The sequence below is a fragment of the Chrysoperla carnea genome, chromosome 3, assembly GCF_905475395.1.
Source record: "Chrysoperla carnea chromosome 3, inChrCarn1.1, whole genome shotgun sequence".
Taxonomy (NCBI): domain Eukaryota; kingdom Metazoa; phylum Arthropoda; class Insecta; order Neuroptera; family Chrysopidae; genus Chrysoperla; species Chrysoperla carnea.
In genome coordinates this window covers 19996311-20023858 of record NC_058339.1, presented here as the reverse complement: position 1 = coordinate 20023858, position 27548 = coordinate 19996311, and the positions used below count along the sequence as shown (strand labels likewise).

Here is a 27548-nt window from a genome sequence, read left to right as displayed (position 1 = left end):
GTCTGATTTTAGAAATTTTAGATTTTATTAATCTGTTGTTCTCTAGGCCTTGTCCCATGATTTTTGCCTTTTGATTCTATTTTCTTTAAATATAGTTGAAAACAAGTAAAAATAAACAATTGACTGAGTGAATTGTTCAAATATCATGCACTGCCAGTGTTGAATATCAGGGTTGGCTTTATTTTTAATAAATCAGAAAGTAGCACATTTATTATTTATTAATTGACGGTCGAAAGGTTGCCATTTATTTTGGTTTTAGAAAATTTCGAAACTTATTCGAAGGTTTTTCTAGAATATATTAAGTTTTTTATAAAATTACTCAAAACTACGTAATTTAATTAAAATGCCAGAAACTCGTTTAAACATGAATCAAGAATGCATTTTAAAGAAGAGAAAAGCTTTTGAGTATTTCAAATCCAAACATTTTCTTGAAAAAAAATTTTTGCATCACTGTACCCTTTCAAAATTTCTATAAAAAATAAAATTAAAAAAATAATTAATAATAATTTTAGTCGCACTTTCAACTATTGACAAAGACCGGTAAGAAGAGATCATATAAATTTTTGAGCATATGATTTTATAAAACTATAAAGGACTTGTTTTTTTAAAGACCTACGTGTGATTCAGATCTGATAACGTTTTCACAAAAATGTAACAGTTTGAAACTTGGAACAAATTTTCAAAATTTTAAACTGTATCACTTAAAATGTTGGCTAAATGATATGGATACTACATATTACGGCTAAACTTTTTAATTGTTTATTTTATAAAAAAAATATTTGAAAAAATCTTACATTTCAAAATATGTTAAAAAAATAAGAATAAAATAACGAAGACTGACCGATTCGCTTTAGTCAAGCTTCTAAAAAAAATTTAATATTATGTACAAAATTTGTATTATTTAAACAGTTTAGTGTAATATATACCTTTTGCGTAATTTTAAATAGTAACAAAGTGCACACACTAAGATTTTAAAAGCTAGATAATGTTAATTAATATGAGTGTTTTATTTACAAATACCTACATTAAATTAAAAGCATTTAAATTTAATAATTCTTGAATAAAATAAATAAATAAATATTTACAAAACTCAATGTACATTAATTTGCAGACGGCAATAAATATTTAATTTTTTCAATGGGAATTTTTTCTGTACACACTAGAAATATTTCGAGATACTCATTACACTTATATAAGTATTTACAGATCTTGCTTAGTCCAATCACATTACAATTCTAGATCGAAATTTTCCCTAACATTTGGATATATCAAAGTTTATTAATTTTACAATTAACCTGCAATGTGGCCAAGATGTGGAAAAAAATTAAAAAACGTAAAATCATATTTTCCATAATAGGGTATTCTACTATATTTGCCAAAAACTTAAATTAAATTTTAAACCGTTTTTAAACTGTCAAAAAAGCAAACATCCAACTTGGTGACGTAATATCGGTATCATTATACGAAATAAGTTTGATAGATATATTCATAGACAAGTGATTATAATAAATATAAATACTTATTATCTATGGATATATTATTCCCAGCTGTCTACACTGAACTAACTGAAGGTCTATGGTTCATACCGATATGACATCACAGCAGGGCTTGCCCGCGTTTTAGGTCATGTGATATACAGTTTAAAAATTACGATTTTTAATTTTAATATTTTTATAATTTATTTTTGACTAACGATAATACCCTATTTAACAATAAGTTTGGGCATGAGCAAATTTTAGTAATTTCTCGAAAATAAAATAAATTACTACTTTTTCTAAATTAAATTTTTATAAATACGGTATAAAAAATAAATTTTGCTACAGCTTACCAGCGATCGGGTATCTTTAGATTTTTATGTGATATGATTGGACCATAACCAATGAGATTCAAATTCTAAATTTTGTAAAGATGATAATTCGTTCAATATGTACAAGATTTCCAAACAGAGCAATATTAAGTATCTAACCATAGAATTAAATTTTATGTACAATTTTTCTTTAAGTAAAAAAAGTTTTTCTTGGTGTTTATGTGCAAAAATTATGATGTTTAAAATATACATGTTAACGCAACAGTGATTATATATTTTATTAAAATATAGTCGAAAAGTCACTACAATAAAAAACCACAATACGTGTTAGATGAAGACTTATTTTGACATTTTTTAGTATTTTTATGCGTAAAAAGGATTGTTTTTGTAGTGGTAGTCGTACTATTTCGATGCTTATGCTACACTTGTGTCACCTGTGTCACAGCCGTTGTATGCCCATTACCATCGCATGCAGCAATGGTTTCAGGATGTAATGAAACTGGAAGCCAACGATGTGCCAATCGTGGAACACCAAATACCATGTTAAAAGTTGTACGAAATTGTCGACTCATTGCACAGTATAATATGAAATTGATAGCGGAATTCAACAGTGCTAGAATGTCCATTATTTCACCTGTAACAGAAAATAAATAATGCAATTAGAAATTTTAAGCTGCAGATTTTTTCACTGTTTCAATTGTATTTTTAACCCTCGCATTAAAAAAAAAGGGGTGTTATAAGTTTGACCGCTATGTGCGTGTCTGTGTGTTTGTCTGTCTGTGGCATTCGTAAGGTAATTTAACGAAGAATGTTCTTAGCTATGTTTCAAGTGCGATCTTAGGGTTACATACCCAAAAAAAAAAAACTAAAAATTGACGATGACCTTCAAAATCAATTCAGTTTAGATGACATACAATTTTAACATAATAAATGATTACTTTGGAAATGGATGGTCAAATAAACCTGGTTTAATTCATTTCGAATTAATTCAAAACAATAATTCAAAAGAACAAAGTCAACTCAAATATTTCAAATTCAATTAAAACATTTCCAAAAATTTGTTCCAAAAAATGATAGCTCTCTAAGTATCCTTTTCATCATATCTGATGTCCTTGACCATCACTTTGATATTGATTTCAGAAGGAGAGTTATTATTAAGTTTAAAGTGTTTATCTGTGGGTATGTGTGTTTCTCAGTGGCATCGTAGCCCATAAAGGGTCAAACCGACTTGATTGAGAACATTTTATAGCTATGTTTCCAAAAATCAAATCAAATGTTTAACAGTTGGTATGGTGTATTTTAGTTTTGAGGATGCCGAAAACAACGCCAACTATATGGTTGGCTTAAATTTTATTCATTACTGTCTAGACAAAAATTTCTAAAATAGAATTTTGAACAGTTATTTTTTGTAAACAGCCTGGTAAAAATGTCGTTGTACATAAAATTAAGCCTTCGAAATTCGGTAGCTCTGACCAGTAAATAATTCTTTGTGTCGCTCAAATTTATAAATCGTCAAAATAAATCCTCTTTGTTAAATAATATAAATTGATTTTTCTATGTCTAGTTGTTAAAACGAATAAAAAAAAGTTATCCAATTATTTATTTAAAAAAATGTCCAATTATTTATTTTAATTAATCCTAGAATAAAATATGTAAACATCTCGCCATTACTAGGTGGGTGTTAATAAATAATCACTCATATTCCATGAACTGTTAATAATTGTCATTGCTACGTGTATAGCCAACCGTAAAATCAATGGTTTAGCCATATTTATTCAAATAACTTACAAACAAATTCTATTACACGCACACAAACACACAAAAAAAAAATTAATTTAAAAAGGAAAAAAGCCAGACTGCGTTAAATTAAAACTCAAATAAAAAAACAAGTCCAGTATTAGCAGTCGGGACCCATTATTGGGAAATCAGTCGGTCAACAATGATATTTTCCAAGAATATGAAAGGGAGCCTAAAATATGGATAAAGATTTCTTTAATTATATGTACTGCTTTTCAAAAGGTAATTTAAAAGAATGAAAATTTATTAAAAAAATATAATAAATAATTAATTTAATATTCACTCCTTAAACTTCTTTCAGAAAAACGTATTTATTCAACTTACGAACAAATTTCGACGTTTATCAAGTACAAGTATTTAGTAATTTAGTGTTTGTTTTAAATTTTTGTAAAACTACTGAAACATTATTAGCAATTATTAAATTTTTCTGCTTTTCTGACTAATACAATAACGAAATAAAAACTTTTAGCATGTTTTATAGAAATAAACTTTAAAACAAGTTCTGAATATTTAATTTTCTTTTTAAATATAACAATATGTGTTATGTTTTAACTTCAATTTTGTTTATAAGCATCGTTTTGAAACTTGATAGGTACAATAAGAAGTAATTATTCATCATCTCGAAAATTTGCAAACTAATAACAACTACAAAATTGTTCTCACTAAAATTTTTCTTATTCTTCTAGAAATTGAGTAAAAGTTTGTTTCTAAGCGCAAATTTTTAAATTCTAAATTTAAATTTTACGTTTGTTCTAAAGTAGCTGGCAAAACAAGAATTGAAATCATTTAAAAAACACCACATTAGAAAATGACGGAATACAGAGTTCTAAATCTTTTCAGGCTTTTTCAAGTTATCATGGACAAAAGAAACTCACATACATGGACCCAAAAAACATTAGACACCTTCATTGAGCAGCCATCTACCGACAAATATACTGTAAAATCCATTATTATTATTATGGCTTGTTTCATTTAAAACAACGAGGGATCATTTTACCCTGAGGGATCATTATATAGCACTTTCCTCCTTATAAATAGCGTATGTTACTCATTGTTAATTTGGTGACGGTATCTACACCAAATTAGCAACAAGTAAGGCTATTTATAATAGTAATTATGATTAGCTAATTCATATGATGCTGACTACTTGGCAGTCGAAATACGTATTTATATAATACAAAAATTGATGTAAGAAATTGGGGCAAAAAATCGAAATTTATTTCGAAAAAGCCTAGAGTTCTCATTTATTATTTTTGATAATATTTATATTGTAATGAAAGTTAATGTTTTATATACGTTATTCGCTCCGTGCGTGAGTTTCGTTTCCATGGTAACGATACACTACTTTAATTATAGAATTGTATGGATGCATATATAATTGTATGGATTGCATTTAAGACTTACATTGAAAATTTAATATTTTGTCTCACAAATTTAAATAAATAACTATGATAATTTACATTTGAAAAATAATATTTGTGCAATTTGATTTCTTTTTTTCACAATTTGTATTGCATTAGGTTTAATTAATTAGTGTTTTACAATAATTTTAATTTGACATTTCTATAACATTAGCATGTAAAGAACTGCAAATTAGTAATAACAGCCCCCTTTAACGCTAAAATTTTTCACTGGAAGCGCTGGCATCGATTTTATTGTCCCTACCATGACTACGCACACAACGAATATATATATATGAAATTATATGCTCATAAATAAATTTGCTAGCATAAACTATATATTAAATATGAAACTTTACAAAATTAATATTTTCATATATATATAATGTTTATATATATTATGTATGTAGTATATATTATAATTTACTTTTTGTTTAAACATAATAATATTTTATATCATAAATCATCAAGTGCGTACGTACATACATACATGGAAGACTGGTAAACCCAATTCATTCTGCATTTCAGTTCTTGATTTGCTTTGCCGCACTCGCATTCACTATTTGGAACCCCCGAACTAACAAAAGGGGTGTTATAAGTTTGACCGCTATGTGTGTGTGCGTCTGTCTGTGGCATCGTAGCGCCTGAACGAATGAATCGATTTTATATTTTTGGTATCATTTGTAATTTAACAGAGAGTGTTTTTAGCTATGTTTCAAGTGCGAGCTTAGGTTTTCGTACCTGAAAAAACAAAAAAATTGGCGATGATCATCGAAATCGATTCAGTTTGGAAAAGCATGACATATAATTGTATTTATATAAATAACTACTATGGAAATGAATGGTCATATAAATCTGGTCCAATTCATTATGAAAAGTGAAATGGTAAAATAATTAGGTAATTCAAAACAATTATTCAAAAGATCAAATTCAACTTAAATATTTCAATTTCAATTAAAATATTTCCAAAAATTTGTCCCCTTTTGATCTCATCTGTCCTTGACCAGCATTTTGATATTGATTTAAGAAGAAGTGTTATAAGTTTAAAGTGTTTATTTGTGCGTCTATATGTTTTTCAGTGGAATCGAAGTCATTAAAAGGTCGAACCGACTTGATTGAGAACATGTTATAGCTAAGTTTCCAAAAATTGGTTTACAAGGAATAAATCGCATTTGTCGGGGGTTTTTAAAATTTTGTGAATTTCACTTATGAGTTTGTATTTGCCAACGAGAACACCTGCTATTTGTTTATTAAGTATTATGAGGGAGGCCCAAATTTTACCTTTGTTGAATTGATACTTCACTGGATGGTGTGATATTAATTTGCTAAGATTTTCATACAACATTACATGCAAAGTTGAACAATGCATGCAAATTATTATTAAATTCCATTAAAATGGATTGAATCAATTTTCTTCGTATGAGACTCTTTTAGCCCAATTACTAAAAATATTTCAGCTTGTTTTAATACTATAGTTAACCTGATTTTATGATTTTTTCAATTGTTTTGATTACCGAACTTCGTTTGTTTCGTCTAATGTTTATACTAAGTTTATACATACCTTCGAATGAGTAGGTAATATTGTGTAGTATTATTGTAAACCCGAAGGTAAAAATTATTGTAGTCAAAGATAAATATTTTTAGAATTGTCAAAATATACTATAGCAGCAGGGTGGAGAAAATAAATGTTAACGCCTTTGGTAATAATTAATGAAGTTAATAATAACAATAACATAAATAATTTTAAAGAAAATTTTACCTTTATTAACTTAAGAGGATCTCTTTCAGAACTTTCCAACCATTCTGAGAATTTGTCGTTTTTATACAAAAATTATTCGTAAAATTTCTATCGAGCGGGATTTCTATCGTATCACTATCTTTAACGAAACCTTGTCAAAAAAACCTTGTCTAGCTTGTCACTATCTTTAACTGTCGAAATCGATCGATTCGTTTGAATTTTACGAGGTAATAAAGAACATACATAGATACAGACACGATACGCGCGAAAACATAAACACTCCTTGACAGCCGGGTAAAAAGGGACCAACCGAAGTAAAAAAAGTATTGAATATTAGCATATGTACTAAAACATAATTTAAAAAACCACTTTTAAAAAATTTTTCTGATGTATAATGTAAACTGAAGAATATCAATAACGAAGTAAACAAATATTTTAAAAATATATCGACAACATAAATTCTTTAAATTCATTTAAGTTAGAATTATAAAAGAATTCAATAGATATTGACGTAAAATATTTATGAAAAGAGTCGAATGCATATCCGTCTCAACAACTAACCCTCAATTTACGTCTCGGGTTTTTTCATTTTACCTCGAATCTTTATATATATTATAAATGTGAAAGTAAGGATGTTTGTTTGTTTGTTTGTTACGCTTTCCCGCAAAAACTAATGAATGGATTTGAATGAAACTTTACAAAAATATAGCTCATACATCAGAATAACACATGAGCTATAATTAATAAAGATATATTTAAAAAAATTAAACAATTTATTTAATTTAACATTACTATAAATTACAGATTTCTGTAAAAATAGTCAAAATAAAACATTTCATGGCCATCTTTTCTGATATATTCAATGAATTATGACTATTTTATATTTAAAAATAGAAAACCGCACCTATTTTACTTGTGTAAAAACATTCCTATCTTTATTTCGAGTGTTATCGAAAGGGGGTAAGTGAAAGCAAGAGAGGTGTAGGCTATAACACGATGGTCTTAATCAATCTTCATCCGGATTCCAGCCAATCAATCAGTTATTATTTTATATATAGTGTGTCGTATTTAAGATGCAGACACTCTCATATTTTCGTTATTTATAGGAATATCGATTTGAAATTTTTTACAGTCATATGCATAGGCTAGGAAAAGTGACTTGGCGCCTAGAATGAAGACACTCTAATGTAAAGATTTATACTTGACAGCAAACATATTGAACGAAGCTAGACTCCACAAACTTCGTAATATAAAACTTATCCAATGACTTACTCTTTATATAATGTCGAGTGTACCAATGGACTCTTGCCATAATGTCGAGGGTGCAACATATGTATTTTTCAACAGTAAGTCGTGTAATATGCTGTTATTATATTATTGTTTGATGTTGTATAAAAGTACTTCCTCAAAAACATTTTCCTCTTGTTTCAGACAAATTTTTATTGTATGGTAGGTACTCTATTACGATATAAATATTCTTAGATTTTACAAACATCGCCATCCTATGGGATATATGATAAAAACTCTTTTGTTATATATTCTCTGAACAACCAATACCATGGCATATGTTCTTACCTCAAAGTACTATAATTGCCTCTTTTGAATCATAAAGTTTATTGCAATATCACACACATGAAATATGTACAGTACGTTTATTTCTGGACTATACATACATTGATGTTTATTTTCTTGTAGTGGAGTTCTGCCCCTTATACCGACCGACCGGCAGGGCCCGATACTTTTTTTATAGTGCATTATTCTGAAATATTAATAGTATTATGAATGAAGTTGGAAATTATGTTAGAATAAAGTTGGCAGACCAGTGTAATATATTGGCAAAGAAACAGTTAAATCTGGAATCAAAGATGTATTTATAGTTGCATTTGTGATTGCTTTTAGAACCATAGATATAAAATTGACTATGTCGTTACAAAATAATTTCCGGTAAATAATCTAGAAGTAAACGTACTGTTTATAGATTCAATATTTTACTTACATAGGCGTACGTTCATTGCGTGATTATATCATTGAGTTCCTGTTATTGGTATAAAGTTTTTTGTATTAGTATCTCACAACAGTTAAAACTACCTTATATGGCTTTGCAGTGATTATTTTAAGGAAATAACCATATATAAGGAAGTTATTTTCCTTTTCCTATATCCTTTGCTTTATGTGGTGTTTACAAAGCTGAGTCTATAATTTCATACAACAAATGCATATTATAAAAGACGTTGCAAAAAGAACGAAAGATTGAAACTTTCATTTTTAGTAGAAAGTTTGTTAGCTTTTGTAGTTTCCATAATTTGTTTTTAAAAGTATAATAATTTTTCTATTAAGAAAATATAATCCTCAGAGTAATCTCTCTCTCTCTCTCAAAGAGTCACAAAAATTTAACAGTACCGGAAGTGGAAAATTGTTGGAAATCCGTTAGGTAAAACAATAAATTAAGAATATAAATGCATAGTTTAGGCTGTTATTCGTAAATTTTAAATATTCTTTGATTGGCGTGAAACTTTATAATTTTTTAAGATATTCATTGGGAGAAAAAATTTATAAAGAAAAGCGGTTTTCCAGATAAAATGGTTAGAGATACAATTAAAATTCAAGCTCTACGATTATGCCCTTCACTCTATCGTTTTGAAATTCGGATAAACTATGGGTAATAATATTCAACCTGCTCTGGGTATCATTATTTTTCGAAAATCTTGTTCTCAATTTTCATTTTTTACACCCAGGCACAGAATACGACAAATTTCTATAGTCTCAGGACAGGTAAAAATACTCTTTTTAACATGTTTTTATTAACTCGCTTTTTGTATGTCTGGGTAGAATTTTGTATTTGATTTAAACCAACTTCCCGACGAGCTACATACTTGAAATTTGGACATTAGCTCAGAAGTAGATGACAATGCATTCACATAAAACGTAAAAAAGAAAAATAATTACTAATTAAATTATTTTATTTTAATTTTTTCTAATTCCACTGTACTTCTGTGTGAAAAATGAAAATTGGGAAAACAGGATTTTTGAAAAATAAAAAGGGAAATAACTTCCTTTATAAATTTTTGTTCCCACCAATGAATATTTAAGAGAATTCTTTAAAAAAAATTTAAGTATATTTTTTTTTAAATTATTAAATACAACTAAAAGTACAATTTTCGAGGTTTCTGTGATCTGGCGCAGTATCAATATTAACTAACACCAACCCTGAAAGCAACTTTCAAACATTGTGCATTTGTTGTGACGATACTCTAAATAAGTGTAAATATAAGAAGTACATGATGGACGATGCAATTCATTTCTTTAATTATCTTTTCTGAACTTGTATGATAAAAGTTTTTAATTAAATTTTGAATAGTTTATTACAACTACTCAAAGTAATATATTAAAAGAAAAGTTTGTAGAAATATTTGTATATTAAAAAAATTCATAAATTTTGTTTGATAATATTATTTATTTTTTTTATTATTTGTTTATTATTTTATATGCGATAGTAAATAAAGTAATTAAATTTCAATTCAATGGAATTGAAAGAAGAAATATGATGGATGCTATTGGTTTTCAAACATTTGTAGTCATGAATCAATCAATCATTATTGTCTGCTTATACATATATAAAGACGTGACTGCATTAAGATAAAATACGTGTATTATTTTAACACTTGAATTTGATTCAATCTAATCATATCAATAGCTTTGTTTTAGCCATGATTTCTCATAGTCCAGGAGCCCACAATCCTGAAAGTACACTCATACGGATTTAAAAAAATTTTATATTAAGAGATAGTGATTACAAAGACGAATAAAATAAGCCCAGTATGACGAGGTCTATCCTGGTATCAGCATTTTTTACAAATTGCTGTATTATCAATAAAAATTTAGAATTTGCACTTATCGGAAATATGTACTTTTAGAAAAAAATGGTATGACAGCTGCTATTGTGGCAAAGCGACCGTATAGGATCAATCGTGAATCCCAGTCTATTATGCGGTTTTTTCCATATTTATTCATTAAAAACTACTTAAAAAATTATTAAATATCCTATATTTACAAATAATAACCCAGCACTGAAGTACGTTAAGCTGAGCACACCATCTTCTGCGCCCTCTATTTCAAAAACAGTTCAACGTACAAAAAAAGTTTTAGATAAAGTTTATAGAAAATTTCATCCTTTACAATTAGCAAAAAAAAAGAGATATTCACAAAAAACTGATTTTCGAGACCTTTGACCTTAAATATCTAAGGATGCGCACGCGTGACCTTATGTGACTTTTGAGACAACATTTGTACTATCAAAATAAAGGTTGGTACAAAAATTCAGCTTATTTCGTTAGATTCAGACGTGAAACTCTAAGATAATTGGAGTATTGGGTTTTTGAGACAAATATAGTGAAACCTTAAATGTTAGAATTAATTAAACCGTTTGGAAGATACGTGGCAATAAAGAATTTTACACAACCACTCCTTAACAGTCGGGTAAAAATTAAAGTATTATTATGGGAAAAGCACATAAAATTTTTCTAGTTTGGCACCCTTACTGGAATATATAAATTAATGGATTAAAGATTGGAAATATCATATATGTAAGCTAATCGATATGAAAATATGTACATTTGAATGTGTATTTATAGCCTCAATACGTGCATAATTCCAAGCACATAGAATTATAAAATGTATTTAACAAATGTAATTATTTGCTATTATACTTTCATATTTATTTTTACTTTTAATCTATATTAGGCGAGACGATATAACGTTAAAAACTGTTTGCGATCGATTTTTTATTTCGGACACGACAGACCGAGGTGCGGTTTAATTTTGCATTCAAGAAGTCAATAAAATTTGTAACCTATTTTGATACAATTCATGAATATATTTTTGGTACGCTAGGATGCATTTTCGTAAGGCATTTTATGACGAAAACTCGGATATTTTCGGGGACAATGATCGGGGAATATAGTGTCTTAAATTTTCCTTGGTGTACCATAGGACTAGGGTATCCTGGATGCAGAGCTCATCTACAGTTCTGAAATGATTCCAAAATCGGTACTCGCAGGTTTTCGAGTTATCACGAATCTGTTGACACCAACAAAATCTTATAGTATGATTATCGTATCATCACCTACTGTTGTTGGTCGAAAATGTTAGTTTCCTAAAATCTATCCCCTCTCCCCTCAATCGTTTCATCCTCCTCCTTCGCCAAGTATTTGCCGTTTATCCAACGTTTGTGTCTTAAGGTATGCACGTGATTATATATGTATAAGAGTTTGCATATAGTCATTATTCAACTGAAAATTTCTTCCAAAATTGTGGCGAACATATAAAATTTTGTTCACCACCAACTTATTACTTTTGGTGTAAAGTTCTGGTAAAATTTTGTAAAAATATATTTGAACAAATATTTGCAAAATCTCACTGTAAAACATTGTAAAAGTTGTTTTACAATTATAATAAGTTTAAAATAATACTTTTTTTAAAAGCTGTTACCTTCTCCAACAAGGTTCATATATTTTATAGAATAAGCTGGTAGTGGGAATACAAATTGGTTTTGGTAAAAAAGTTATTTTTATTTTTATACATAGTAGTTATTTACACTTAACTGTTATCTAAAAACTAACAATTTTAAAATATTTCTATTTACATGTATATACAAAAAATGTAAAAAAATCGAGTGCAACAACGATCGATTCATCACTAAAGCCATATTTTCCGCTCACTGAATTTAACATATTAAATATTGGCACGAAATGCACAAATTTTAGATCAAAATTAATCTAGCTCTAATATGTTTCAAGAATGTGAAGGCCTGGTCCTGGCATTAAGCATATAAGTGATAGCTAGCGAAAAATTGGCATCACAGTTGAGAAAAATGACTCAAAATTAGTGGGTTTCAAATAAAACTCCAATTAGATTGGATCAAATTTGTCTGTATTATCAAAAAAATCGAATTTTTTAACTTCATGACGTCATCAGAATCCAAAAAATTTAATTTTGCTCAATCACATCCAAATTTTATCAAATTTTGATAAACTAAGAATGCAATCCTACTAAATTTGGATCATACTTTTCAAATTTGTGATCAAAATTAACCTAGCTCTAATTAACCTAGTTCTTACTAATGAATAACGATTTCCTGTTGACCTGCTTTACAATGCTTTAGTCTATATGTTCGGGAAAAATTAGATTTACAAAAATACAGATTAAATTGTAATATTTATACGGTACACGGACTATGTTCAAATTTTATGTAACCCACCAAACAATAAATCACTATAAAAACAGGATCAATAAATGCCTATGAAACTATAAAATTTTTTAAGTGTTTTTTAATATTTTCCATTGTTATATCTTTTTATACCATGTATATTTGAAATATATCAAGGTATACTAAGTTTATTCCCAAGTTTGTAATGCTTAAGAAAATTGATGCTACGAAGAAAAGTTCGGTATAGGCGTACCTACTTAGCCCATTTCCGCTTGTTTGTCTGTCCATCAGTCTGTCTGTCAGTCGACTCGCTAACTCAAAAAGGAAAAAAGATATTAAGCTGGAATTTTTAAAGCGTGCTGAGGACGTAAAAAGTGAGGTCGAGTTCGTCAATGAGCAACAAAGGTCAATTAGATCTTGGCTCGGTAGAACCCATCTTGCATACCGATAGAGATAGAACAAAAGTTTAAGTGTAAAAAATGTGCCTCATAAAAAAATAAACAACTTTTGTTTGAAATACATGTTTCGTAAGCATCACTGTTTACGCGCGAGAGCGCAAATTAGGTTAGAAACATTATATAGTATGTATACAGATATTGAATTTTTTTAAATTTATACGTTACATATATATTATGTATGTGTTTGTTTGTTATAGCATATACATACTTTATCCATTGAGGAAATGTGAAGAAAGATACTCTTATTACTTTGTGTGAAAGAGTACATAAGATAATATCCCACAGGTTTCCAAAAGGGAAAATTGTGTAATAGGTATAGGTAAGTTGTATTTCAATGCTTATTCCGTTTTAAATTTATATTTGTAAATTTTTTTTTTATGTAAGCAAACATAAAAATAACTATTTTAATAAAAATGAAATTATAAAGCATATTTTCGATTCAAAGATCATTTTGAATAAATATTGAATATTAATTTAATAAGATTTCATAAAAGCTATATTAAATTTTTTTTATCATCTTTACTTTACTTTGATGACAATAATAATGCTTTATATACTTGAAAATAAATATTATAATAATAATGAATACTAAAAAATATATAAATATTACCGTATTATCAAAAGAAAAATTATAATGTATGGAAAATGTGTACGAAAGAAAAATACTTATAGAACGTATCTCACAGGTACTTTGTAGTTAATGAGGAAAGAAACAACAACAAAAATTAATGCCTTTATGTACCTTTATAGGCATAAAAACATATTTTTATGGGTCTTTGTTTTATCTTTAATAGCTAACTACATTCAATGGTAATAAAAAATATATTTGTATTTGTATGTTTTTAACTAATACATCGTATCTTAAGGACGTTTCCGAAGTGATGAAATGATTAGGTATAAAAATTTTTAAGACTTCAAATATTCAGAATGGATTCTATTAGAACTTGGAAAAATTATACGAAAATTAAGAGTAAAATTTTTCGATATATACCATAGTTTTCGAAATATTAATGCCTAAAGATTTATAGGAAATCATTTTTGGAAGAAATAACTCACAAAAACCATTCATTTCCTCACTTTAAATGTATTTTATGAAAAACGAGTTCCGCTTATAAAGGACATTAATCAGAATGCATATACACGATGATCCTAAGTAAATGTATCATCATGTAAATTAATCACTGATTTTTAATATCTTTAAACAATAGAAAAAAACTAAAAACCAAATTGACGTGTGATAAGTGCGTTATTGGCCATTCCCTTTAGACAAGCTTTATACAAATATATTTACTTCCTTCACAGTCTTGTTTTCTTCACGCTTACAAATATCAGCCTTCACGCTTACAAATATTGACGCTGTCAACAAAATTTTGTGAAAGGTGTTCATAAAAGTCACCTAATTAGTTCATTTCCAGTTGTCCGTCTGTTTATCGACACGTTAAATCAAAAACGAAAAGAGATATCAAACTTTAAACCCTCGTTTTAATTCCTTAGGGGATGAACTTCCAAAAATATTTTTTTAGTGCACGCACTCACGTCATCCAAGAAAACGTTTCAGTTTTTTCGTTTTTGTATATATAAAGACTAGATTGTACTATCCTTTCTACTTACAACAATACAACAAGTGCGAATAGTGTAAGCAAGAGAAAAAAAACAAATAATAGAATAATTTTTTTTCTATAACTGGATCGAATCGATATGATTTTCGGCTGTGAATTTATTCATAAAAGGTACGTTAATGTTTTTTTAACATAATTAGCTTTCTCGATGTATATAATTTATTTTATCCATTTGTAATTAGTCATATTCTCTACGAAAATATAGACTTATGCTCTTTATCGAAGGTCGATGAAGAGCTTTGATGGACATACCTAGAACACAGTTTAAGACATTTTGGGAATGATTGATCAATATTGTTTTTAATTCCTTGCACATTTGCTCAGCCCCCAGAAAACTGAGCTACATGATTGTAAATCTGAAAGTAGGGGAAGTGCCAAAAAAGTTTCTTTTAGGGATGTAAATATATCAGCTCCTTCCCTTTTTATTGTCAAAATATCATTAATTTTAGCGATTTTTAAGACTGCGCACCTCTATCATCTTATAATGAAAATCGCCTGATAAGGAGGAAATGTAACGTTAGTGATACAGCTCTGCTGTTTACGAGTTTTTTTTTTCGTTGAAAATCCTTCAACATGTTTCGTTTGAAAAAAGAGCTTATACATCATACATATAGGTACCTTTTTCTCAAATTACTAACTGTGAAATTTAATACACTGGAACTATATGGTTATAGACCAGAGTAGATAATTTTTGAAACCAAAAAAAATTACAGTAGGATGAAACCCATTAGAAAAGGAGGGGAATATGATCAAAATGAAAGGAAACATAAATTACGGTCGATCCGAGTTCGGGAAGTGGGAGGGGGTGAGCTTTTAAGGGAAAAAAATGGTTTATCTTGATTTCCGGCAAAACTACAAGTCCTATGGAAAAAAGTTAAATGGCAAAGTTGTAGGCAATAAAAAGATCTACAACTTTTGTATTTGCAATTTTTTCACATAACCTCAAAATTTAGGTGAAAAATTGAAAAAACCAAGTTTTTGGTTTTTTATTTATATCTTTTTCAAAAAAATTTTTTTTTCTACGAAATTTGCTGAAAACTTACCTTATTATGTCCCAAATACACTGTAATTTATTTGATTAAAAATATTTATTTTTTCGCTTCATTTTAACTTAATATCAAAAAAACACCCTAATTTTCAATCGAAAATTCTGACGTCAAAATATCAGCTTTTTTCAAAAAGTTTGGGGGCTTTTTGTTCGTTGAAATATCTACTTTCTGATGGTGTAAAAAAAAATATACATTACTATAGAAAATATGCTTAGAAAATGCAAAAAATTGAAAAAACCTTTTTTAATTACTATGTACAATTTCATCAAAAAAATGTGATTGCTGCAATTTTTTTTTAGTTAAAAAGTTTATTTTACTCGACATTCATCTCATATTGGAGCAATTTTCAGAACCATGACAATTTATGCATAAATTTGTGCATTTTAAACCATGTTTTCGGCAGCCACATTTAAACTGTTACATCCAGTTTCACAGCTGCAGCAAATAGTTTTGAGCAATACTTCCGGAATTAAATCCTTTTCTGTAAATTTGGGCATAATGCCACGCTGATGTTGTTTCCAGCCCCAATCTGTTGCTGTCAATTCGTTACACAACCAAGTTTGAAGCTGATAATATGCTCTGTAACAATGTTGTTCTGCTGCTCCTTCTGTGGGTGGAAGGTTTGCCAAAATGAAAGATGATTTAATTTTTGCCAATTGATATTTTTGAAACCTTAATTGATTCAGTGTTATTTTTTCTTTTTAACATTTATAAATAGATTTGATTAATTGTAATCCATTTTTTTTTATATTTTCTTTACTTTCATCTTTTTTATAAAAAACATTGGCCAAATTTGACAAATTTTTCGCGTCTAATATAGAATTAACGATACTTTTCTTTCCTTTTCCGGCAAATCCAGATGTTGTATCGCAACCAGAAAAACAATGCAGAAATGCAACAACATTTTTGAAGGATTCATGTTTGAAACTATTAGACGTGAAAAATAGATCCTTTTCATTTCCAGAGCCTGGTTTGAGAAAATAAATGTCATGATTATTTGAATTTAATTGATTTAAAAGAACCAAAAGATCAATATCTTGACCCACAACTATAACAGTTTTATTAGTATCTCTGGCCACTTCTATCGAGGTCTTAATTATGTCGGCATCAGCATCTTCTTCAACTTGTTTACAGGAAAATCCTTGTGACTGTAATTTTTTCATTAAACTTTTAATTATTTTGTACGCAATACGAATTGACAGCAACAGATTGGGGCTGGAAACAACATCAGCGTGGCATTATGCCCAAATTTACAGAAAAGGATTTAATTCCGGAAGTATTGCTCAAAACTATTTGCTGCAGCTGTGAAACTGGATGTAACAGTTTAAATGTGGCTGCCGAAAACATGGTTTAAAATGCACAAATTTATGCATAAATTGTCATGGTTCTGAAAATTGCTCCAATATGAGATGAATGTCGAGTAAAATAAACTTTTTAACTAAAAAAAAATTGCAGCAATCACATTTTTTTGATGAAATTGTACATAGTAATTAAAAAAGGTTTTTTCAATTTTTTGCATTTTCTAAGCATATTTTCTATAGTAATGTATATTTTTTTTTACACCATCAGAAAGTAGATATTTCAACGAACAAAAAGCCCCCAAACTTTTTGAAAAAAGCTGATATTTTGACGTCAGAATTTTCGATTGAAAATTAGGGTGTTTTTTTGATATTAAGTTAAAATGAAGCGAAAAAATAAATATTTTTAATCAAATAAATTACAGTGTATTTGGGACATAATAAGGTAAGTTTTCAGCAAATTTCGTAGAAAAAAAAAATTTTTTGAAAAAGATATAAATAAAAAACCAAAAACTTGGTTTTTTCAATTTTTCACCTAAATTTTGAGGTTATGTGAAAAAATTGCAAATACAAAAGTTGTAGATCTTTTTATTGCCTACAACTTTGCCATTTAACTTTTTTCCATAGGACTTGTAGTTTTGCCGGAAATCAAGATAAACCATTTTTTACCCTTAAAAGCTCACCCCCTCCCACTTCCCGAACTCGGATCGACCGTAATTTATGTTTCCTCTCATTTTTATCATATTTCCCTGCTTTTCTAATGGGTTTCATCCTACTGTAATTTTTTTTAATTTTTTATCATTTTTGAAGGCTTCGGCACTGGTCTATTAAGCTTTTAATGCTATGTGAAAAAATCATATATTATTTTACTGGATTTAAAAATTCTATATAGTGGGGTAAATCTAACGGATTTTGATAATCAATTCGGACAATTTTGGGATAAGGCTAACTTTTTTTTCAAATAGGTTCCTTTTGTTGTAAAAAAACAGAGAAAAGAAATTTTTCGGAACGTTCCGCGCGACCTTCTACTCGCGATTTTGTTACAATTTATCTCTACATTGTTTTCTTTGATAACGTTTTCTAGAATATCTCTGCGTCTATTGATCGAATTGAGTTTGAAGCGAATTAAACCAAGGGAAAACGAACAATTGACTGAGTTAGATGTTAAAATACCATCTATAGATAGTATTGATTACGCTTTCGTATGTTTTTTTACGTCAGATAAATCTTTAATTACATGACGTAAAAAAATAAAAAAACAAACGAAAGCGTAATCAATACTGTCTATAAATGGTATTTTAACAATAAATTCAGTCAATTGTTTGTTTCAATTCAGTCAATTGTTTGTTTCGAAAATTTTGAAATTTGCGAAAGTATTTTCTGGAATATTATTTTGTTTTCCTAGAATGTTTCACATAAAATGGGGGTTAGGTACGCCTGTAATTCAATCAATGAGGTCGAACTTTTTTACGAAGTTTTTACAACCTAATAAACAAGTGTGGAAAACTTCCAAGATGCATTTATTCCTTTTAGATATTTAGTTTAATTGAACTAGTATATCTATCTTATTTATGACTAGCTTGATACCCGCCCACTTCACTGGGCTCAAAACCACCGCTTTATAGCCTCTACCTCTCTTGATCTCATTGAACCACTTCCATAACACTTGAAGGGATTATTTTACGCAGCTGAAAGATATGCACAGTTTTCAATTTTTTTAATTGTAAAATAGTCATAACTCATTGAGTATATCAGAGCTGCCATGAATTGTTTGAAATTTACTGTTTTAAAGATTTCTGTAAAAATTCAAAATAGTATATGTTAGATTAAATATAATTTTTTTTTATAAATATCTCTATATCTTTATAACTAATAGCTCATGTGTTACTATGATGTATGAGCTATATTTCTGTACAGCTTCATTAAAAACCATTCGCTAGTTTTGGCGTATAAACGTAACAAACAAACATCCCTACTTTCACATTTATAATATATACTTTTATAAGGATATAGGGATGTATAAACATAAACAAATGAATGTACCCTAAAATAATTAATGATGGCACCTTTTAAATACTACAAACATGAACCGAGTTGTGTATTCATTGTCTAAAAGGGTTTATGAATAATTGATGTTTATCAAACAAAACAAAAGTATGTATTTGTTTTCACATAAACTACAACAGTTTAAGTGGGATTTCATAAAATCTGTATGAACTCTCTTTTCATATTTGATCACCTTCCATGTTTTGTATTTTTCTATAAATGCATGTTTACACATTGTTTGTGATATGGAAAACATTATATTTATTTGACACTTTATATAATCAAGAAATTTATGGTTTAATTTTATTTTACAAAGTTTTTGACCACAAAAAAATGTAAGTTTTTTTTAAAGGATACAATAATTAAAAATATATGAAAATTGAGTTTCAATTTTACTGAGATTCTAGATTACACACTGAAATTTTAGTCTATCCTTTAAGCCTCTGAAAATACTGAAACTTCTGGTTAATTTTTTTTAAAATTAAGTTAAAAATGACTGAAAATCTGTTTTCAAAGCCAATATACGGGTTTCTGTGATAAAATTAAGTAGCACATTTATATAGGTATTTTATATTCAAAATTTAATTTAGTCCTACAGGTTGTGATTTTAATTAAATATAAAAATATCGTAAACGATTCATAAAAATTTTATATCTAGAAATAAAATATTTATTAAATTATTTCAAAATTTGTTTAATAGTTTTTTTTAACGATTTACATAGTAAAATATTTTTTATGCCGTAGACATTCAAATTTTTAGGCGTTTCATTTCATTCAAATTTTAGTGGACACGACATTTAAGCAGGGCATTCGGCCATTAAAATGTATTATTGGTAATTCGAAATGATGTTATACAGAATGGACCATTTTTATCTATTATGTTTAATAGCTCGTTTTGTAGTTAAAAATAATCAAAAAATAGTTATCACTTATATGCTTAGTTCCGGGACCAGGACTCCACATTCTTGAAACCTATTAGAGCTGGGTTAATTTTAATCTCAAACTTGAAAAGAATGATCCAAAAGTAGGATTACATACTTGGTTTATCAAAATTGGATAAAATTTATATAGGATAGAGCAAAATTAAATTTTTTGGATTCTGATGACGTCATCAAGTTAAAAATTTTGATTTTTTTGATAACATATGCAAATTTGATTCGATCTTATTGGAATTTTTTCTGGAACCCACTAATTTTGGGACATTCTTTTCAGCTGCGATGTCAGTTTTTCGCGAACTATCACTTATGTGTTTAGTTCCGAGACCAGGACCCCATTTTTTTGAAACCTATTAGAGCTAGGTTATTTTTGATAAAAAATTTGAAGAGTATGACCCCAATTTAGTAGGATTGCATACTTGTTTTTCAAAATTGGATAAAATTTGGATGGGATAGAGCAAAATTAAATTTTTTGGATTCTGATGACGTCATAAAGTTAAAAAATTCAAATTTTTTGATAGCACAGGCAAAGTTTGATCCAATCTTATTCGAGTTTTTTTTGGAACCCACTAATTTTGAGTCATTCTTTTCATTTGCGATGTCAGTTTTTTGCTTGCTAGCAATGATGTGCTTAATTCCGGGATCAGGACCACATCCTTGAAACCTATTAGAGCTAGGTTAATTTTGATTACAAATTTGAAAAGTATGACTCAAATTTAGTAGGATTACATACTTGGTTAATCAAAATTTCCAAAATAGTACCTCTTAATGAACAGTGAATATATTAATAATAACTACAATTTTCATACAATTTTGTTTGTATAACTTTATTTATTATCAACAAAATTTCGATTTTGAAGGTTTATCAGTTCCTTATGCAAAATACCCCAGAATTATTTAGGAGAGTAATGACTTCCTTAAAAATATGTTTCGTTAGGAATCGTTGAGATAAATAAATACTTTAATTGATACTCTATCATTTGAATAATCATTTAAATGTACAGACTCTTTAAAGTAAAATTACACGATTATGGCGACTCTTCCCCATTTTGCCATTACTCTTATGTTTAATATTATCAGTATACGAATTTTCATCAAAATCGTTAAAGCCGATTCGGATATACCTAAATATTAGCAACCTAAATATTAGCCACCGGCGCTATGTTACGACCCTGTTAATAGATTGCAATATATGTAAAAGGCCATTCATAAAAGAACACCGTTTTATATTACTTTTAACATTATCGTTCAGAATATCATTAACCAATGTAATATGTTTATTTAGTTTTCTTTTATATTTTAAATTGTATTAGATATCATTTTTATAATGCCACCGTACAATTTCGTTTGTTTTCCTAAATAACAGTGCAATATGTTGAATCACACAATATGGTGCATCATTAAACACATACCGTCGCGTCGTTTGCATAATATTTTCAAAGTTATATATAACGGAAATAGTGCATAAACTAAAATAAATAAAATTTTTCATGCATGTACAGCATTTTATATAAATTCATATTCAAGGTATCTTAGAGTTTTAATATTGCTTATAGTTTTCACATTTATTTTTCGTAAAATAATGGTATTTCTATCGTTCGTATGCTTCAAATCAATTTTTATCCAATACTTAAATTTCTTGAATATTTCCTTATTCTTAACGAATCCTTATTTAAAATTAGATTGAGTTTATCTGAAAATACATTCAAATGTCTCACAACTAACCTAATTGTTTCAATACTGTGTACAGGATGGAAAGAAGTGACGTCAACAATTTGATCTCAACCTCTGAGTCCAATGGAAATCAAATTTGTAAGTTGAATTCCTTGTTTAAAATTATCTAGGCTTAACCCTTTGTAATTTTTTTAACACAACGCACTTGTTTTCGTGGGTTTCATAGTTAGGACAAGGCATTAACACTAATTTGGAGAAGAAGTATGTGTATGTGTGTGTACGTACGTTTCAAAATATTACGTAAGAATGGAGCACATGAATAAATTTTTTAAAGCCTTCTCCCCCAAAATGCTTACCTTATTAATGAGTGCTACCACACCGTCCTGAGTAGCAATGATAAAGCTTTCTATGTTGGATTTCAGTCCGGTAGATTGAAGCAGAGATCACGTGTGATCAACGTAAGATCAACATACCTTAGTCGCGGATCCAAGGTCGAGATTAACGAAGAGAGGAGCAAACAAAATTTTCTTTTTCATTATATTTGAAAAATGGTTTTCCTAGATGGCAATTCTTGGTAACTTTGGCACAAGAATGGGGTGCAAAAAATATGTTGTTGGAAAATTATTTAAAAAAACAAAGTTAATCTCCGTTTTACCATAAATTCCGTTTTCAAAATATAAGACTGGATACTTTTTTAGAAAATCATGCTGTATTAATTAGGAAACCTAGGAATAGCAAGCAATAAGTATAAGGATTGAAATGACAATCTGATCAAAATGAATTAATTTCTCTGTGTTCAGCATCCTTATTTTTGCCAGGTTCATATGCATTCCGTATTTAGTTAAATTGAATACAAAACTTTTGTAGAATTCTTTGTAGTGTTTCGTTTATAACGTATATGTTTTTGACATAATTTTTAGATGTCTTACTTAGATGATAAGTGTTTGCTCACTTGTAAAATGACTATAAGATTCATATTACATGAAACGTTTGAGAAATGAATTAATTCTTCATAGTTAAATCAAAAGTTCATTAATGTGCATTCATTAAAATGAACAAATATGTTAATTCTTATAATTTTAATAGAAAATTTTGTCGTATACACATGTTGTTGTCATAATTTTATGCCAAAGAAAAAATAGGGCAAGGTTTTCTTCTTTGGAAACAATTTCTCCTGGTTTACACTTAAATTCTATGAAAGATATTATTATAAGACAGCAACTATATCTTTGAAGATTGCTTTAAACAAGTGATTTCATCTGTCAAAAACTGCCAAACATTATCCCCGAACACTTGAAATTAGAAAGTTGTTCTTTATAATAAGACAAACATTTTTTTGTAAACCGAATAATTTTGGCTTCATTCAATTTGTAGAAAAATAGTCTTTATAGATAAATAAATCACTTTTTTTGTAAAATTTTTTTCGAAGAGTGCCTAGATTCCGCAGAAGAAAATTTCCAGTCTGTTTTGCCTTAACTGTACGGTTTGCCGAAAAATGTTTCGAAAAAAAAATGTTACCTTTTTAATCGATAACAACTTTCTAATTTGGAAAGTCTTCATCCATCTATTATCAGGTAAAGAATAGAATGAGCTTTTCACTGAGCCTAAAAACCTGGGTCAAGTTTAATTACTGTGTAAGATGGGTGCCTCTAGACCCAACTTTGTCTGCTTGAACTACAGCATATGTCAACTCAAAGAAAGCACCCTGTATACATACATACATACACTTTAAAAGATAGCCCTCCTCCTGGCGCAGTTGGGAAAAAACAGATACTAATTCAATAAACAATTTTACATAAATGTTTATGGTTGCAGAACATCAAAAATATTAAAATTATTTCATTTACATAATTTTATTAATTTTTATTTATTAATTTAATTTAATTTCTATTTATATTGTTTTTTATCTACAGTTTGTTATCAACAATAGACATCGTCATAAACCATTAAATTAATTTTTAGCTACAATAAAATTATATTTTATATTTTTTAATTAAAAAGGTCAAATAACTTGAAAAATAAGATAAATCCAGAAAAATTCCAGAAAAATTATCCTCCGACAATTTGTTACGAATTACTAGATGTGGTTTACAAAAAGAAAATTTGCAAGTGCCGTATACCGTTGCCAAATTTTGTGGTTCAGTTGGTTATAATGTAGCCAATTCCGTACACGGTATGCCTAGGGTAACCGGTTCGATCCTTATCGTCACAAAAAATTTAAATTTAGTTTATAGCTGTGATAGGATGCTGTAGTGCCTGCTTGGTATATACACGAATGAAGTCTTCTCAGGCTCTCAAAATAATTTAGTTGCCATGGAAAATCGGCGCTCTAAGGCTTAGAGATGCCTTAATTTGGACCTTAAGTGACAGAGTTATTGGGAAGTCAATTTTTAAATTAGTCAATTTCAACTGATAAGAGATCAAAAATTACTTTATGCAAAATTATTCCATACAGTTCCAGTCAAACCTGGATAAGCGAGAGTTCAAAGGAGCACAATCTCATTCTCACCTATAGAGGCTTCTCACTAACCCGAGTTTCTCGCTAATGCAGGTACATGGATAGCGTTTCTCTCTTATAGAAGTACGCAGCAATAAGAAGTCACAGAAAGTACGAATGTAGTAAATTTTTAGTTTCTCCTAAAAAATAGTAATAAATAAAGCTCAACTGTGGCTTATAGAGGTATAGATAAGTAGCAGTCTCACTTACAGAGGTTTCTGTTTCTCGCTAATAGAGGTTTTGGGAGCTTAAAATGACGGGTCCTGGCTATTACTCTCACTTATAGAGTTTTCTCTCTTATCCAGTTCTCACTTACCCAGGTTTGACTGTATATTAATAAAGTAGAGAGTCGTTTCTATGGTAGCTCCCTGAAATAAACCTCATGCATGCAGCGAATAAATGGTCAGTTTTTATCAACTTCCAATTTTTATTCAAATTATCGGGTTAAAACTGTTTATACAGATTTTTATTCCCAAGTCATTTAATATGGAATTGCTGTCAAATGTTATAAGAAACAACAATCAACCAAGATGCTTTTAAATATTAAATATTTCTTTTTTCTGCTTCTGTTATATTTTCATAAAGAAGAAAACATGTCAAATATAAAAAGAAATTCTAGTCTGCGTTTTTTCAAATGACATTTGTATTTAAATTAATTTTGTTGTTTATACTGAACAGATCCTTTTGTAGTCAGGCAGCTCTTTTATAAAAATTTTGAATTGTTCTCATATTAAGTGTTTTTTATGATATTGTTTGCCTGAGGTCAACAAAAACGATAAAAATAGAATTGTATTTTTTTATACAAAATTATCTACGCCATAATATTGAAACTTCCCAATCTTTGACAATAAGGCTTTTTACTGCACATATAATTTTGTGAAGAATATCAGGAAGCAGCTAAATTTTTCATAGACAAGTAGATTAGCTGAAAACTTATGAGAGAATCTATTAGGGCGGGGAATATACTTATATACCGGGTGTATCAGAATAAACGGTGAATATAAGAGGGATTAATATGGTATGTCAAAACAAGCATTTTCGAAGAATTTAATAAAACCTATTTTGGCTTCCGGACTAACATGTGTATAAATTTAATAAAAGGTTGATATATAAAATTTTTGACACAAATGTTTGCGTCATGTCACATTTTCTTAAGATTTGAAAATTTGTATTGACAATAGGTTTCATGTTATCGTTTATTACTTAGAAATCATTTGATAAAAATATGTTAAAAATATACATTTTATATAATTTATACATGATTAGCTGCAGATACCCGCTGGGTTTTCGGTAGGTTATTTGTTTTGTATATGTAATTTTATTAATTTAATAGACAATGCCAACTTTAACGACAAGACCATTTTCCTTTCTTAAAAATGTTGTACCTTTCTAATTTGTTTTTATAAGCTGTTAGACCGTTTGTTTGCAAAAATTTAACTTTTACTATCTTAAGACAGGGTGTATACTTTACCTAGCTGTAGTTAACTCTGACTGATACTTGTTGATCACATTTCAACACTTTTCGGTTTTAATCAACTTTTACTGAAAAGACCAATATCACTCGACTTTATCTAGGAATAGCCAACTCTTCCTGGAGGACTAACTTTTCCTGTAATATATATATTCATTATAAATGAATATGAGGAATATATGAATACGATTCATATGGAAATATTATATTATATTCTAAATATATTAAAAAATTCATAGTTTGCTGACAAATGAAGTTGCAAATACGTTTTAATAATTCTTTTATAAAAATTCTCTTTGTCATGAAATCTACTCAATTTAACATTACAGCCATTGGATTTTTTAAATAAGATTTTAACGCAATAATGTTTCAAATGTCAACCATAACTGTTGATAAAATAGCTGTTTTTTGTTAATAAAATTTTGTACGTCTAGCCAAGTGTATGCCACTTTAATGTCTAAAAACAACTGATACGTATTGATGTATTTGTGAACTGTATCTCTTGAAGAAATGTTATGAAAGAAGTAGACTAATCGCCAAAATGTGAAACAAAGCCGAAATTTTCACGTTTTTTTTCGATTCTTGACAAAGTTACGTTTGGCGCTCGAGATCACAAACTTCTAATGCTTATTGGGCCAACATAATAAAGAAATCTGCAAAAAATCAGAACAACCGGATTGACGCAAGCTCTGATGTATAAAGTCACGTTGATAAACTTTGAAAGGTTTTATCTCGGAAACAATTGGGTCTGCAGAAACAATTCTAATCGTATATCGAAGCAAATCAGTCTACTGTAAAAGAACCCTAAAAAGGAACAATCAAAAACTAGTCCTTTAGGACTTTAATCGCCAAAATATGAAAAAAGAAAAAAGTGTTCACAGTTCTTTCGATATCAAACAAAGTTGCGTTTGGCGCTCGAGGTCACAAACATGGATTATTGGACAAACATCAGAAACAATTCTGCAAAATATGACGGCTACCGAATTGATGCAAGATTTTTTCAGGCGACAACGTTACTGTAATATGGGTATTACAGTAATTTTAACTATAAATCTATTTATTATTGTTATATAGCCTGTATAAAGAATATTTTCGGGTACGCATTCTAAAATAGTGCAATGCATGAATAAAATGTAAAAAAAATTTGCTGTTATCTGTGAATATAAAAATATTCCTATGTTCGTGACATTAAAAAGGGTATCATATCAAAGACAATAAATCTTCCACTAAGAATTTGTTCTGGGTCGGTTAGTCACGAGATTGCATAAAACACTCGCTTGAAAATTTTAAATATGCTATCCCTATAGGAAAGTACATATTTCTTGCCCAAATTGTGATCGATTTTTTAAGATCACAATTTTATTTTTTCCAAAAATACAACTTTGTTTGCTTTTATCTAAACGAACGTTATAAATAAGTAAGAAAAATTGAAGGAAATTTTGTAAAAATGCAAAATTTACGATTTCCATTAACCTAGGATGAAAAGTACGCCCATGAAAATAGTTCTGGTGGTTATACTAAAAAATTTTTCCATATTATAGTTCTTACTAGACG

General features: G+C 28.6%; 1 protein-coding gene across 1 annotated transcript in view; it reads right to left on the bottom strand.

The window, feature by feature from the left end:
• Positions 1–27548, bottom strand: part of LOC123295153 (G-protein coupled receptor dmsr-1-like) — a 66290-nt gene that overhangs the window by 19691 nt on the left and 19051 nt on the right. Inside the window, exon 3 of the mRNA XM_044876384.1 lies at positions 2242–2441. Coding sequence (XP_044732319.1) covers positions 2242–2441 — 200 coding nt within the window. The remainder of the gene's footprint in view (positions 1–2241; positions 2442–27548) is intronic.